Source organism: Anabrus simplex, chromosome 1, assembly GCF_040414725.1.
Source record: "Anabrus simplex isolate iqAnaSimp1 chromosome 1, ASM4041472v1, whole genome shotgun sequence".
Classification (NCBI taxonomy): Eukaryota; Metazoa; Arthropoda; class Insecta; order Orthoptera; family Tettigoniidae; genus Anabrus; species Anabrus simplex.
Window position 1 is genome coordinate 731,713,347 of NC_090265.1, and position 17,685 is coordinate 731,731,031.

Here is a 17,685-nt window from a genome sequence, read left to right on the forward strand (position 1 = left end):
TTCACATGACCCCATTATACCTGTGTTATTCTATACAAATACCAAAGTGCAAACCATGTTGCAATACTATAACTGTCTTACTAATAAACGGTGTATAACTTTTATACAAGGTTTATACACCGTTAATGTGAAATTCGTTACTAACAAACCGCGCATAAGCCTCCTGTGTATACATCTCTTATAGTTATTCATTGAATAGGGATGTGTAGAACTAGCACCGATAGAGCGCACTGCTGTTGTACTGGGTAAGCGCAATGCGCTCTTCATTTGTCTCCTTTGTACTCATGCCGCTAAATATCCACGAATTTAAGTTGCTTAAATTGTTATTTTCGTTCCTATGCCGAGCTATTAGTGTTCCTCTTTGAAAAAATCAGGCAAGCCCATTTTCGTTTCACCAGTTCCCACAAAATAAAGAAATGAGGAAGAAATGGATACATGCTCTTAGAAGAAAAATTTCGGTGAGAAGAATCTGACCGAAAATATTAAAGTGTGTTCCCATTATTTTCAACCCGGTGACTTAACGGAAAACTTTGTTGGATAAGTATGATTTACAAAGGGAAAAAATTCCTTTTTTCTACCTATAAACTGATTAAGCATTTTGATAACGACCACAGAATTTATGCGTTTGTATTTAAAGCTGAGAGAGCAAGATTAAAACCGGGCGTTGTTCCATCACTTTTTCCGTGGACCACGAACATAACAAAAAGCAAGGAGGAGGCCATATACCAGAAAATTGCCGGATTACCACTATAAGCCTACAATATCGGAATATGCAGAAATCACCTCCTTTGAAGTACGGGAAGAAATAGTGAATATACCCGAAGAAGTGAATGTTACATTTGTGACTCCCATTTTCAAAGACGTCAGCACTCAAAAAATTCTACAGGTAATTTGGTTGTTGAGCAAACCATGCATAATCCTGATGCCATATTGCGCTATACAGGGTTTGTAGGCGTCCAACATTGTAATTTGGTGTTTGCTGTTCTGGGAGAAAACAGATACAATTTACAGATATTCCTTCTTGAACCCAGACTGTGTTTCTTCTTGACAGTTATGAATCTAAGGACCAACAAATCTGACAAAGAACTAAGCTTTAACTTCGGAATCCATGAAACTACTGTTGGGGATAATATTTAATGTTTGGATTTGATTTCATGTACTGCCAATTTATAGAGTTGAACATGTGGCCTGATAGGGAAAATGTCCTTGAAAACATCCCCCTTGCTTTTAGACAGAAATATCCCTCGACAAGAGTTATAACTGGTGCAACTGAGATTATAATAGCAAAACTTGTTCCAAGGCTTTAATAGGGCTAACTGTCCTCGACCGTTTGGTACGGGGATACTGAAAAGTTTATAAATTTTGGCTGCATGTTTCTGAACACTGAATAATACCAGTCTTAGGGAAGTGCTCTAATGGGTAGCTTACAGCAGCAATATGCTTACAACATGTCTTGGGGCCTGCTCCAGCAAAACGTTCACATTCCCTTCCTATAATGTCACCAGGTACTCCTAAAATAAGCTTCATATTATAGGCCTTATGTTTTGTATACTCGGATTTCACAGGACTGCATTTTAGAATTTCACCCGATTGAAATTAACCTTTTATAAACAAAACAAACTTTTAGCTGAAAAGTCTGTATCCAGCATAACACAATGATTTATAGTTGGAAACAGGTCCTCCATCTATTTCCGATTTTCTAAATACGAAATCATCCATCAGACGCAAATCTGTGATAGTGATCTTCACCTTATGGCTGATGGTCAAATATTCAAAGGAACCGGCACTGGGAAACTCAAAAATATTCACATGCCTTTGGTGGTGGATAAAGGCTGTATCTGCAGTTTCATGTCAGCCATCAACCTTAAAAAACTACATGAATCGAAGTCTATGAGCAAGAGGAGCAAGTGCATGTTTAAATATCTATTCATGATTTAAGTCTTGTGGAGGTACATTTATATATTTATCGATGTACAACACTCAAGTAATTGTAATCTTTAGGAAAAGTCATGCTGACTCCTATTCATTATTTGGATAATAAAGCGTGTTAGAAATTTCTAATTACCGCTGTACTAATTCATTACTCCCGCTAGTTTTAGCGTTTCTTGTCCGTAGCTCATTTTGCAGCTGTTTAACGCTTAAACGCTGAAAATCGTCCGTAATATACTAGGGGATATACCTATACAATTAATTAATAGTCTTCGAGTAAAATTAGAGAAGATACAGTCCGCTTTAGCTCAGAAAACTCTGTCACATTCTATACATTACTCCCAGCTGACTGGGAGAAATGTAAGACGATCGCCTTGCGCTTACCCAGTAGTACACGAGCGCTATCTGGCACAAACTTTCTCTGCCTACATCCCTATTGCTTATACAGACCAGGACCCTTGTATAAGCGCTGTATAGCAGCGAGTAGCTGAAAAAGAAATGAGTGAGCAGTTTATTTTCATGGTATTTATTGTCTACAGTAATATAATCGTGGTGAAATATTCGACTTATCCATTTAACATTGAACACACATTGAAAGAATGGACGATAACATGGGTGATCTTCACAGTATTTTATACATAGAAGACATACACCATTCAGAGGTTATGGAGGCTGGACATCTTCGTAAAGTAAAACACTTTAAAGAGACGGAAAGACAATGAATAACTATAAAAGAAATGATGGTTGGGTGTATTTTTTTGTAATAATGTGTTACTGCTTAATAGGGATAGGGATATATCTGCCTCTACAAAGATCTTTATCAAATTAGAGTACCCTAAAAAGGGACATGTTGCTCGACATAAAAAATGGTATAACTTGAAAACCATATGTAATATGATTTCCATACTTTGTAGTTAAATACGCTGAAATATGATGTATAAATGCCTAATAGAAATTTTTTTGATCAAACCTTTCTTTCAAGCTACAAAAGTAAGGATTTTGGAATGTGTACTCTTTTCAACTCGCCGCATTTTGTGACAAACATTACAGTTTTCTTATTCAAACAGCGTCACCTATCCTAACTTCTCCATATTATATGTATGATGAAAACACACTTCAAGCACCAGTAGAGAAATTATAACCTTCTCGCTATAAATTTACACGATAATAGCCTTTCCGTAATTTAACCAGGTGCAAGAAAATATAAACTAACCTCTGAAATCAATTATGCACTCTGCCATATTTCGAGGTGTATCCCATTCTTACTTAATTGCAGTATTTTGCATTAAAATTAAGCGATCGTTTAGTCAGCCTTTATTTTTAACGAGTTAACAACAGTTATTGGGCAGGTTATTTACGCATTTATTACGAAATATGTCCTCGTTCATTTCAAATTTTCATTTGGAACAGCAGTCGACGGGTATTACTATAGTTCCGTTTTTATGAGTTTCGACTTGACAGTTAACCGGAAGTCAGACTGTGGTGCCAAACTGCTACGAATACAAACAGCTGATTTACGATACCCAACACGAACGGAAATATATATACTGGAATATGTCTATAATCAATTATTCTTTGTAGCAACGTACATAATTCACATAAGATGAACAACAATACACAACACATTTAGGATAAGACTACAAGACAAACATATATCAATGCTCGAAAAGATAAAGATAAAACGTGAGTAAATTAAATTAAATTTCTACTCACCATGTAGAAGAGCTCGCGTTGCTGTTAGATTCAATTTCCCCTAATGAAGGAAATAATCGTACAAAGGGAACACACCACTCATTTCTGAGTCACTATCGGCATTGTCATCGTCTGTTGAGGTGTCACTCTCGCCTGACCCTAAAGAGATAATAAACTCTTTAACATAATCGTCTGTAAAACTTTCTTTCTCCCAAGCTTTAATCATCTCTGATTTCGTGTGTCTCACAACGTTGCTCCAGTCCTCCGCACTTATACGGCCTATGGCTTCTAAAATAAGTCTTTCAACTTCCGAAACTGTGAAGAGTCGGTTATTTTCAGCCACATAATCCTTCACTTGGGCCCAAATCAGTTCTATCGCGTTAAAAGTGGCAATGGTATGGTGGAAGGCGAACTACTTTATGGCCATTCCTCTTAGCTATTTCATCTACCACAAACTGGGCGCTGGGGCTTGTTTTGTTTCACAAGTTGCATGAGATCCCCCTTCCTCATGTCATCGTGAACCAAAATATCATGCTCCTTCAACCAGTTAATCAACTCATTCTTTCTAGCCGCCATTGTTGGTGCTTTGTCAAGAATGACGGAGTGGTAGGGCGCATTGTCCATGATTATAATGCTCTTTTCAAGCAAGTTGCTCAGCAGCCTTTCCTCAAACCATTTCTGGAATGTGCCACTATTCATTTCTTCGTGGTAATCTCCGGTTTTCTTAGATCGGAACATGTACAAGCAATTTGGCACAAAACCTTGCGAAGTACCGGCGTGAATCGCTATGACTCTGCCCCCCTTCCCAGCAGGTACTGGCATAGTGCCTTCTACTGAATCATCCGTCCAGCCTTTGCTCTGGGAATGAGAAGCATTAACCCAAGTTTCGTCCAACCATACAATAGAATCAAAATTCTCCTTTATAATCTCTCTCAGAAATCTACACCGCCACATCACGATATCGCTTCTCTCCATCAGCACTCTTCGCCCGTTAAATTTCTTGTACCTAAAACCCAGATTTTTAACTACTTTTCTAAGAGAAGATTTGCTCCCACTAAAAAGTTCACTGCTTTCAAGAGAACGACCCAATTTCTCAAGAGTAGGATATAGGCGTAAATATGCCGGCGAATAGCATCTTGTTGAAAAGAGTCTAACTCCGTTACAGATTTAGGCTATTTCCTATTCTTCCCTGGAGTTTCAAGTTTGGGCGGCCCCGCTGTCTGGTCCTCGGCAGAGTACTTCTCCTTCCCTATGCTTATAACTGTGCTCCTGTTGATTTTGGTCGCATCAGCTGTTCTCTGAACTGCTTTCGCAACAGGCAAGAGAGGCGCGCCGTTATCTTTCTCCTTCTTGAAATACTCCCTAACATTGCAAACAATTTCCCGGGCCTGGCTCCTTAGTGGAGTACCGCGTCCGAAGGGCTTTCTTCTCTTGGGAGTTTCATCCTTAGACGTAGGCGTCGACATGACAGAATATCAAATTCACACACGGGCCTAAAATTAACCTACAATATAACTACCGAACGAAATATTAAACTAAGCTACTATATAAACTAGATCACTTTTTACACACTATTCACTACAATATAGCGCGCTATACTATTAAAAAAATAAACAATACTTTTATAAACTCTACACTACGAAATATAAACGAACAACAGCCTAGCACAAAGACCGCGAAAAGAACGGAGCTCAATACAACACACAGCTGATAGCACATGGTTACCGTAAACAACAGGACGACAACACTGCTAACCGGAACTCGAGTTTAACGCGCTCTTTCGGAGCGATCGGCTGCCTATGATTGGCTGTCGATTAATTCACTTACCCTCCGCCAAAAGGCAGCGCTCAAACGTCAAGTCGAAACTCATAATAACTGAACTTTAATCGCCTTCGAATGTCGACGAGAGAACTCGCTAGTGGAAACAGCGAGGAAACGATACCTAAGGTAATCGATTGCATGCAACATAATCGTTGGGGTGCATAAATACCGGTAACGGAAAAATCACGCACGCTTAATCACTCATAATAACGGATGCATCCGTGATAGGGCTCTTGTAACCGAAGGATAATACACAGTTAAAATAGGAATTTTGAAGGGACAGCAAAAAACTGCTGTTATAACGGGATTCTCATTATATGCCGCACTCACTATAGCGGAATTCTACTGTACAAATAATAACTATCCAACATGGGTTTGGAAACACTAGATAAGATATTTTTAGACATGAGGGCATTTTATGTCGTGTGTCCATGGGTACAGTGAAAACTATATCCACCATTTCTAAAGATGTGAAAAACACGAGAGAACAAATATGAACATTTTTTCCGCTGGGGCTTATAAAATAAGTGCACTGAAATGTGTGAAAAACATCAAACAACAAATATGAAAACCTGTGCACAGGGCCAGTAAAAATATCAAAGTATTATTGCAGATCGCACTCTTTCTGGTCACACTCTTAGACAATGAATTGGAGGTTACATGTCGTGTAACTCCAGCAAGTCGGTGCTTGTTCTACATCAGACATTAGAGGTTTACTTCTTTGCCTGAGGTCCTAAGTGAACTTTAAGACATATGACAAGATCATAACCATAAATTTTGTTATTATATGTGATTTAATGTTATAATTATTCCTGCAATGTTATCTTTGTCTGTTATACATATGTTTGTTTTCATATACTCTGTTTAATTTTTATTTAGCTGAAGATGGCCACTAAGTGGCTGAAACTAGGCGAAAGATTTATGTAATATCATTTACTTGATATCTTGTATTGAAAAGGTGGACCTTCTTGTCAATTTATTCATATAATTGCACTTCAATACGGAAGAAAAATTAAATTTATAGCTTATAACTAAGTATCCCCTGCCTGTCGTAAGAGACTACAACAAGGGGTAACCTAAGCACGGAATTGGACTGTGGCTTTGAAACCATGAATTGTACCCCCTGTGGATGATGGGAGGGTCTGATTACATCCACAAGTAATCCCTGCCAATCATAGAAGGTGACTAAAAGTGTCATGTGACTATGAGTTACTCTTTCTTTACTCTTTTTCTCCCCTTGAGGGTTGGTTGTAGACCGATCAAAATTTGATATGCCTGCTGCTCTTAGTATGTGACAGCCCAGATGGAATCTACAACTCGTCGAGTTGGAGCACTATGTACCCAGCAGTAGTACCCGCCTGACAATGCAGGTCCCTGCACAGCCAAATGCTGGAGCATATTTCTACAAATTTATATTTTATTTATTTTTCTGTTATCACTCTATATAAGCTATGGGGTATATGCTGTTGTGGATGATTGGAGGAGGGGATCATCCAAAATCGGACCCCAGGTGGGTATTGCTTTGGCTTCTTAATTCGACTACAGGGGTCCCTGATTGGAGTAGGCAGTCTTTGGGGAGGTTGTTTTCAGATATGGCCGGAGGAATAAATGTCCAAAGCCTGTCCGAGGTGGTCTGGCGCCCAAGTCTTTAACATTTGATTCCCTCAGAGGATCAAACCTGGGGTCGAACAAGCGCAGCGTAAAAGTCTGGGATTCAGTTCCAGCTTCCCTACCCCCTGTGGGGGCGGTAGGGTAACAGCCACAGTGTCCCCTTCCTGTCGTAAGAGGCGACTAAAAGGGGCCCCCAGGGGCTATCAACTTGGGAGCGTGGGGCCCGTAGCTGAGTCCTGGAACTGCTTCCACTTGTGCCAGGCTCCTCACCTTCATCTATCCTATCCAACCTCCCTTGGTGAACTCTTTTGTTCCGACCCCGACGGTATTAGGTTTCAGAGGCCTAGGGAGTCTTTCATTTTCACACCCATTGGGGTCCTTGTCTTTCTTTGGCCGATACCTTCATTTTTTGAAGTGTCAGATCCCTTCCATTTTTTCTCTCTTATTTGTGTTATCTAGAGGATGGTTGCCGAGTTGTACTTCCTCTTAAAACTCAAAACACCCGTGAAGATCACTGCGTCCAAGGCCACAGTTTCTCCTGTGAGCAACGCCGCAAAGAGTAAAAGCTCGAAGACGGGGAAGTCTCCTTCCCCCAGGAGGTTGGCGCAAGTCGTACCCAAGCTGGCAGAGGTGGCATTGTCGATAGGAATTGTGAATCGCTCAGTCCGTCTAAACGAAGAGAAGAGGCAGGGAAGATGGGAACCCTGACCAGGCTCTCTCCCTCCCCTCCCGCGAAAAGGGAATCGTGCGCTCCATTTGCAGGGTATGCATCAGCGCCAGCAGGTCCATCTGCTGTGAAACCTATGCACTCCCCTCGTAAGAGGAAATCCCGCCACCAAAAAGCGTCGATGAAGCTCAAGGCGCACATCACCTCATCTGGTGATGAGCATCTATCTTCAGATAGAGATGTTAGTGTAGGTTGTTGCTTAAAACCTAATACTTTTGTGAAGTCCACTCTATATCACTGTTACAGTGGAATTGTAACTGTTATGACGGTTTGAGCTGCGCCAGCTGGTCAGTAATTTTGTGGCGAGTATAGTCTCTATTCAAGAAATTAATCTCAGACAAGGTCATCATACGGTCTTCAGAAATTTACGATTATACTCGACAGAATCGGATTATGCTAACCGGGCTTTCGGTGGCATTGATATTTTTACTTGTTCTGACACCTACAGCAAAGTGGTTCCGCTAAGAACCCAGCTGGAGTCGTTAGCAGTACTTGCTCCATTGCCTGTCATAACTAGAGTTTGTGTTGTTTATTTCCCACCAGGCGAGCTTCTTAACCCTTTGGATGCTGACCCATAATAGCTAGAATGCCAAACATGTTTCAGTGGATTTTGCATCCCTGTATAAAATATTTTATTTATGTCTCAGTTTAAAAGATATGGAGGTAACATACGGTATGCGAGCTTGATATACTCAAAGGAATATAAACATGTGACTTGCATTTCAAAAAACAAAATTTCGTGAAATAATGTGCACAAAAATATTTTTTATTTAAAAAAGGCAAAACATAATTTGAAATTTTTAGCACATTTTACACTAAACCCAAAGTGACTAAGTGAAGATATTTAATCTTTACTCTTATCTGGGATCATATATACCAATTGATATTGTTAATGTAGGTCTAATTTCCAATTTATAAACTAATTTCCAAAAACATTGAACATATGTAACCTGTCAACGATTGGATATTTAATGAATTTTGGGAGAGTAATAGTAATCATTTGAGAGAACTGTGTCTAGTAGCAGTATTTGTTACTACAGAACAGTTCAGAAGATCAGAACAACATACAAAATCAACTGATAGTGTCAGGAATTAAAGTGTAAAGAACAGATTGAAATATTCTATAGGTGGAGCATCAGGTTGAGTTAGACCTACGTGTTTAGGCCCTGGGATTTGATGAAAATGGTGGGACCGAGCTCGATAGCTGCAGTCGCTTAAGTGCGTCCAGTATTCGCGAAATAGTAGGTTCGAACCCCACTGTCGGCAGCCCTGAAAATGGTTTTCCATGGTTTCCCATTTTCACACCAGGCAAATGCTGGGGCTGTACCTTAAGGCCACGGCCGCTTCCTTCCCGCTCCTAGCCCTTCCCTGTCCTATCGTCGCCATAAGACCTATCTGAGTCGGTGCGACGTAAAGCAACTAGAAAAAAAATGGTGGGGATGGACAACACTACTTTCAGGGAATAGGCATGAAAAATGAAATGGCGTATAGCTTTGTGCCGGGAGTGTCGGAGGACATGTTCGGCTCGCCAGGTGCAGGTCTTTTGATTTGACTCCCGTAGGCGACCTGTGCGTCTTGATCAGGATGAAATGATGATGAAAATGACACCTACACCCGGCCCCCGTGCCAGAGAAATTAACCAATGATGGTTAAAATTCCCGAGCCTGCCGGGAATCGAACCCGGGAGCCCTGTGACCAAAGGCCATCACGCTAACCATTTAGCCATGGAGCCAGACAGGGAATATGCATTCAGTCCAAGAATCATCTAATTCACTGTCACGGTCATTTTCATTAGCACTGTCACTATAACACTTTGATATTGCAAGAAATTTTGTAAACCCATTAGCCAATGGCACGGCTCCATCATTCTCTGGTGCGCTATCTGAAGACCCCCAAAACATCATAATCATAGGAATTACAAACATTCTACCTTCTTTCTACTTGATTTGGGCCGATGACCTTCGATGTTAGGCCCCTTTAAACAACAAGCATCATCATCTACTTGATTTGTGGCGCAATCTAGCGCCTTACTACATAACTACACCGGGAAGGTGCCGATCGAATTGGCATCCTGGCATTTTTCGTACAGAATGTAAGTGCCGATGCATCGGCATCTTGGCACTGTAAGAGTTAATGTCACCGGGCGAGTTGGCCGTGCGCGTAGAGGCGCGCGGCTGTGAGCTTGCATCCGGGAGATAGTAGGTTCGAATCCCACTATCGGCAGCCCTGAAAATGGTTTTCCGTGGTTTCCCATTTTCACACCAGGCAAATGCTGGGGCTGTACCTTAATTAAGGCCACGGCCGCTTCCTTCCAACTCCTAGGCCTTTCCTATCCCATCGTCGCCATAAGACCTATCTGTGTCGGTGCGACGTAAAGCCCATAGCGAAAAAAAAAGAGTTAATGTCAATGATGTAATTAACCTTATAGATCAGCTTCCACATCCTTTCTTCTTATTGATTGATTTTAATGCCCATCACCCATTATGAGACTCCTATATGCGTATCCCACAGTACCTTTTCATGTATTGATGTTAGTTTATGAAGTCTTGCACTGTCCTCATCTCATTTTTTTCTGGGCCTTCTCGACGAAATACTCCTTGGTGGAATGAAGAAATTGCAGCAGCTTTAAAGGAGACATGTCGCGCTCTTAATCGCTATTGTAGGGAGCCTACTATGGTTAACTTGGTAATATTTAAAGAACTCTGCTAAGGCGTGAGTTGCTATTCGAGAGTTAGAAATATTCATGGGAAAGATGTGTTCCATGATGTCATGTACACAGTCATCTCGGGTGTGGACTAAACTTTGAAACATTTCAGAAGTACATGGACCATCCTTAGTAACTGCAATTTCCATTGCAGGCAGTATTGTCACTGGCCACCCACAGTTGCTAATCGTCCAGTAGGACATTTTGCGGATGTGTCTGATTCCAGGAATTACCATCCTGTTTTCCAGGTTTTGAAGTGGTAGGCAGGATGACATAACCTGAGTTTTGCCACTAAAACTTCAGAAGATTATGGAGTGGGAACTCGGGGAGTGCCTTGGCGCTTTGCGAGGGCACGTCTCCCAGACCAGATGTCCCTGACCAGATATTGAACCACGAACCTACTACGCTGGTGTAGCAGGGGAGAGGTGATACTCCCAGGTGGCAGATAGGGGGGGGGGGGTCCTAACCAGCTTGCCGGCGGACTTGAGTGAAATAAACTAGCTCTTGCGGATCACACACACATCCCCCTGTGGGTGGGGGACGCAGACAAAGAATACACCCACGGTATCCCCTGCCTGTCGTAAGAGACGACTAAAAGGGGTGACCAAAGGATGATAGAATAAGAATCATGAGACTACTGGTAATGAGTACCATCACACGGGGAACACCATGGATCACTTTTACATGCGGGTGGTACCACTATGTCAGGTACACAATAGGTTTGTGATTAGTACAGACAGTGTGTGAATCAGGGTGGTTTTACAGTACCTCTGATTAGTACCACTATATGAGCGACACCATGGATGTGCCTTGCCTATGATTAGTTCCCACTATGTGATAAACACCATTGGATAGTACGAGTCCCTGTGATTAGTACACCTATGTGAGGAACACCATAAGTTTGTGTTGCCTGTAAATGGCGCTGCAATGTGAGAAACACCATAGGTCTGTTACACGCGTGCATTCCTGTGAGTAGTACCATAATGTATGGAATACCGCGAGTACACTACTTTTGATTAGTACCGCCACATGACAGATACCTTGGTTCAACTTTCCTAGCAATAAGTACCATTATGCGGAGCCGATAACCTGTATTTTGGACCCCTTTAGACTACAAGCATCATTGATACAGCATTGTGCTTTAGAAGCAGTCCCTTGGTCAGTAATACTATTGATTAACGTTAGTTTCTGGGAATGTGAGGCATTGCGAGTCGGATTCACTGATTGTTTTAAATTCTTATCCATCCATTCTTCGTCATTACGTTTTGAATTCTGGTCAGTGGATGATTTTGGACCTTTAAATTGTCCTAACATTTTGTCTCATTTCGTACCATTAGGGCCCGATGACCTAGATGTTAGGCTTCTTCAAACATCATCACCATCACAAGATATTGAAGCACCTCAATGAAGATAGCTTATTATATCTTCTTAGGGTGTTTTACTGAATGTGGATAGAGAGTGAGTTTCCGTTCACAGTGGTGAGAATGGATAGTACTTCCTCTCCTCAAGCCTGACAACGATCCTAAGTATGCAGGACGGTAAAGAATTATTTGTCTCGCCAACTCTCTGTAAACTTATTTGACAGGATGGTGAATCAAGGACTAGTGTGGTGTTTGGAGAAAAGAGGACTTCCTTGATTTAGAAGAGGCCTTTGGTACCACATGGCGTTGTGGCTTCCTTTCAGTTCTGCATCAGCGGAAATTCTGAGGTAATTTGCCGGTTGTTATTGCAAATTTATTGTCCTTCCGTCTGTTCCATGTCCGAGTAGTAAGGGCATATTCGCATTATTACATTTTGGAAAATGGAGTCCCACAGGGATTGGTTCTCAGTGATACTCTGTTCACAATTGCCATAAACTGTATTGTCGCTGCTGCTGGTCCAGCAGTAGTACTATTGCTGTATGTGGACAGTTTTGCTCTGCATGACAGCTCACAAAATATGGCAGTCTCAGAGCGACGACTAAGTCATGCTATTAGGAGAGTGGAATAGTGGACCGTAGAACATGACTGCGTTTTATTGCGGAGACCTCTGTTGTTCACTTCTGCTGCACGTGTGCTCTTCATCCCCGTCCTGAGCTTTATTTAGAGGGAGTCGCTCTTCGTAGTGTACTTGTACCGATTTCCTGGGCTCCTTTTCAATAGTAAATTATCGTGGGAGTCACGTATGTCAGTTAAAAATAAAATGGGCTAAGAAACTGAATATTTTGAAGTTGCTCAGCAGTACTGGGGGGGGGGGCAGACTGCATGGAGCTCCTGTGATTTTATAGGGCACATATTTATCTAGACTAGGCTACAACATTGTAGCATAAGGATCAGCAAGGCAAGTGGGTGTTATGAAACTGAATAGTATCCACCACAGTGGAGTTAGGTCGGCTACGGGAGCATTCTGTATAAGTTCTATTGGTAGCCTGCACGCTGAGTCTGATATGCCGCTTTTATACCTGAGGCGCCAGCAAATGCTGTTGTCCTCTGCTGCAAATTTGCAGCAGATGCCACTTCACCCAAGCTATCCCTGCGTACTCCACAATGGAAGCAGTCTGCTGTATGCTGCTTATCCACGAGGAACACACCTGGTTGGTATATGCTAGGATAATAGGTACAGGTTGTTTGATGTACCTTCAATTCATTTTCGTGTTGGACGACCAAGTAAGGTTCTTCTGTGGATAATATGGCAACCTGAAATTAACGTGGATCTGCACACCAGCCCAAAAGTGAACACGGACCTCTCCATTTACTAGACGCTATTCCTGTCCGTTGTTAGCTGATATTGATGTTGAATAGTTACTCGGATGCTTTGAGGGCAGAAGTGAACGTGGGCTGTGTGGAAACGTGTAGCGTGTACACAGCAGGGCTCTTAAGTTATCTTTGAGGCTCTGCAGTACGCGCTGTCCAGTGAACGTCGGCACTTTCTGCTTTGTACAGACTCCTCAAGCTTGTTACAGTTTACTGATTTCTGTTTTTCACGGCAACATGTTTTTTTTGCTTTACGTTGCACTGACACACATAGGTTTTATGGCGACGATGGGACAGGGAAGGCCTAGGAATGGGAAGGAAGCGACCGTGGCCTTAATTAAGGTACAGCCCCAGCATTTGCCTGGTGTGAAAATGGGAAACCACGGAAATCCATCTTCAGGGCTGCAGACAGTGAGATTTGAACCCACTATCTTCCGGATGCGAGCTCACAGGTGCGCACCCCTAACCGCACGGCCAACTCGCCCGGTGGCATGTTTTTGTGACGCCCAAGCCACATGGGTGCAGTGGGAAACGAGTTAGCTGATAGGGCTGCCAAAAAGGTGGTCACATTGCCCCCCATTGCCTTACAAGGTTCTTAGCTGAGACATTTGGTAATATATTGGGAGATCAGTACCAGGTCACATCTGTCCCAAATAATCTGAGAGCGATTAAAAGAACTGCACAGGTATAGATGATGTCCCTTTGTGTTTCTCGGAGAGAGAAGCAGTGGTATTATGTCATCTTTGGATCGGCCATGGTAAAGCAACACACCCTTTTCAAATTGTCAAACGGTATTTAATTATCCTCTTGATCAGTGCATAATTATGTTATGCATTGTATTGTATTATATATACTTTATTATTTATTGAACAGGAAGATAATTAAATACAGTTTGACAATTTGTGAAAAGTTACACCATCAACATGGATCAAACATGAGTTTAACCCTTTCCCGCCCATATTAAAATGCATGTTTTCCCCAGAATTAGAGCAATTATTTTCAGCCATCATTATGATAATGCACATATTTATAAAAATGTATAATGTACAAAAACTAATGAACAATTAAATCGAAAATGTCTTCATCAAGTATAAGGTAGAAATACTCTAATACATACTAGCTACAGGAAGAGAATGGCAAGGTCCTGCCTCTTTAGTAAAGTCCGCCGGTTCGACGTAAGACAATGTATTTGTCCACTGAAAGTTAGGCCTACAATCTATGTCATCACGCATGTGTACGTCGTCATTTCCTGAAATATCGTCATTTTCACTTTCGAGTTCACTGAGTTCACTTGAGCCACTACTAACAGTTCCACAGTCAGGATTATCGTTCACCAAACGTTCAATGTCGTTATCGCATAAAATATTTTCACGCGAATTAAACGTCGACGTGTTTGTTTACAATATGTCACTGCCTTCCGTATTTCGTGTTCTAATACGCCTGCTAAGGTTTTCATAGAAGAAAACTAATATCTTTGGTCTCTAGGAAGTGTACATGCTAGTAACAGTAAGTTATATTTGTCTATCGGCCGATAGATGGCTCATGCATGCGACTAGAAGTACAAGTACGCTTTACTACGCTATGGGCGGGAGGCCCTAAGCTTTCGCGCTACGCATTACTACGCTATGGGCGGGAGAGGGTTAATAATCTGTAAGGAACACACACCTACATTTTGAAGGAAGAAGCCTCTTCCCCGGTGTGAACTTGCAGCGGTCATCTGACTAGTTCACATCCTTGTGGAGTGTGCGGACCTGGCCAATGTGCGCCATAGTATAAAACTTTAGAGCACCATCTCCCTCAGTCTACGAGATGACGAGCAGTCAATAGACCTTGTCATCTGTTTTATGAGGGCTAGCGGCCCGTTTTATTGTGTTTAAAAGTGATATTTCTGTTTATTTTTAATTTTTATTTTATTGTTAACTGCATTTTTATTCTATTGACACTGTTGTATGTGTATTGTTTCTTAAGCTTTTAATTTGAGTGGAATATATTTCACTTCTAAGGCAATGCCTTATTCCATTTTATTCCATTTTAATCGGCTTTTAAATCATTTTATAAGAAAATAAGGCATTGTGAATTAGATCCACTGATTATTTTAATTCATCATTTTTTAAATCGTAGTCAGTGGATAAATTTTATTTGTTATTACATTTTGTTCACCTCGTACCATTAGGGGCTGATAACCTAGAGGTTAGTCACCATCATTCTTTTCTGAACATTGTATTTTTGTTGAAAGTTGTCATTTGCTTGATTTGCAGGGAGAACAACGTCATATCTGTTTGGAATAATGGGAAAGGTATTCCAGTAGTGGAACACAAGGATGAGAAGATGATGGTTCCAACTATGATATTTGGTCATCTGTTAACCTCTTCTAATTACAATGATGAAGAGGAAAAAGTTACGGGAGGAAGAAATGGATATGGTGCTAAACTTTGTAATATATTTAGCACCAAGTTCACTGTAGAAACAGCTTGTAAGGAATACAAGAAACAGTTCAAGCAGGTAAAGTCTGTTTTTCGTAATTTGGCTTGCAAACACAGTATAAGCCCGATTTTTCATGACTCTTATTTAGTGTAAACCCGCATATAATGGAAGAAATGTTCACGTCCTGAAAATTTTTCCATAAGAGCTTAGTAATTTTTGTATTCGATTTAACGTAATTCACTTTAGGGCAGAACACGCATCTAGCACAAAGAAATGTTAAAATTCTCATGTATTTATTTCTATTCATTATGGTTAAAGGACTTCATAAGCTTGCTAAGGGTAATTCTAGGCAGAAAAGAAATTTCGAACAAGGGCGTTCGGCGCTAAAGTGAGATGTCAGGCTCGCATACACACCCGACTTTGGCTGTTTAAGTACAGTAAGTCGTAATGACAATATTGCTATGCTTGTGCAATATTCTTCATTTGCAGTGAGAACCCTTTCACCGATACATCTTTTTTTACAGGGAAATTTGGACTAGTTAGTTTTCCGTTATGTTCATACGCTTGACCAATAAATAACACTACGTAACAAAAAATTGTTTATTTCTTTGTGTTTATTGTATAAAACTAACGTGCTGAATGCGAATATGCCGTTAGTGTTTTTTTCAAATGTCGATACTTTTTAATATTTTAAAGGTTTTTGAAAAATTATGAATTTACAACTTTTTCTGGCAGTTGTAGTTGTTCAAGGTAATCATCGCTAGGTCGCTTTAATGTGATGTTCCATCAGTATTTGTATACATCTGGAAAGGTTCAATATATCGACTTCTTTAAAAAGCCAACTGTATGTATCAATATATATCGATATTTTTCACAAAATGTCTTCCTGTCATTTGTGAATGTAGATCCAGTTCTGTGGTAACGTTGAATTGTTGTCTTTTAACGAAAAATGTCAACATCCAGAAATTGTAAATTGCCAGCAGACGCGTTCTGTTATGTTTGTGAACATTACATTGGATCTAAACAAGTGAAACCTAAAATTGTACCTGGTACGAAGTTCTGTGAGGCAAACCACGCTTATTTCAGTGTGCATGTTCAAGACCATGGGTGGTGTGAATAAAAATGAGCACGCACTCTTTACTTGCAAATTTAGAGCAGGCACTCGCAATGAGGTGAATAAAAACCGCCTGTCGGAAGCAGTCACTCACAGCAGACCTGTGACCTTGAGCACACACTCCAGTCGCTCGAGTAGCAGAGTAGGTGCTCCAGATTTCTGATGAATAAAGATAAAGCAGGCACTCTTTCTGATAAGTGCCTGCTCATGTTTCCTTGAGCTAACTCAGTAGGTGACTCCAAATGATAGTGTCACGTTCAATAGCATGGCAGAGGTAATGGTGGTGGTTAATCGGAAAAAAAAATTATATAAACTTCGCAGAGAATCATCTCGTCCGCCTCTGTGGTGTAGTGGTTAGTGTGATTAGCTGCCACCCCCGGAGGTCCGGGTTCGATTCCCGGCTCTGCCACGAAATTTGAAAAGTGGTATGAGGGCTGGAACGGGGTTCACTCAGCCTCAGGAGGTCAACTGAGTAGAGATGGGTTCGATTCCTACCTCAGCCATCCTGGAAGTGGTTTTCCGTGTTTCCCACTTCTCCTCCAGGGGCCTATTCCACAAAAGTATGGTCTTGTACATTACAAGTAAATTCTCTAGTAACTAATACGAATACCAGAGTTTCTGTTCCACAAAAGAATTTTCTACAGTTGTACTTAACTACTCCATACTTACAAATTACCAGTGAATTTTTATGGGTGTGTTCCACAAAAGTACTAGTACTTGTAACTTACTAGTGAATTGGGCAGTATTCTCTACCCGTGAAAGGACAATAATATATAAATGTACTAGTGCTATTTAAATATATTTATTTCAGATACATGTTTATAAATATATGGTCTAGCAATAGTGGTGGTGATGGTGATGAAAATGAAAACTACTGTTTGTACAGGGAAAGAATAAGGGGAGATGTTCAATAAATTTCCAATTTCTTTGA

At 40.9% G+C, this 17,685-nt stretch overlaps 1 protein-coding gene across 3 annotated transcripts in view; it reads left to right on the forward strand.

Moving 5' to 3' along the window:
• The window catches only part of Top2 (topoisomerase 2), a 326,551-nt gene that overhangs the window by 21,334 nt on the left and 287,532 nt on the right, over positions 1-17,685 (forward strand). For all 3 annotated transcript variants that reach the window (XM_067136112.2, XM_067136110.2, XM_068225185.1), the window contains one exon: positions 15,475-15,718. In XM_067136112.2, coding sequence (XP_066992213.2) covers positions 15,475-15,718 — 244 coding nt within the window. The remainder of the gene's footprint in view (positions 1-15,474; positions 15,719-17,685) is intronic.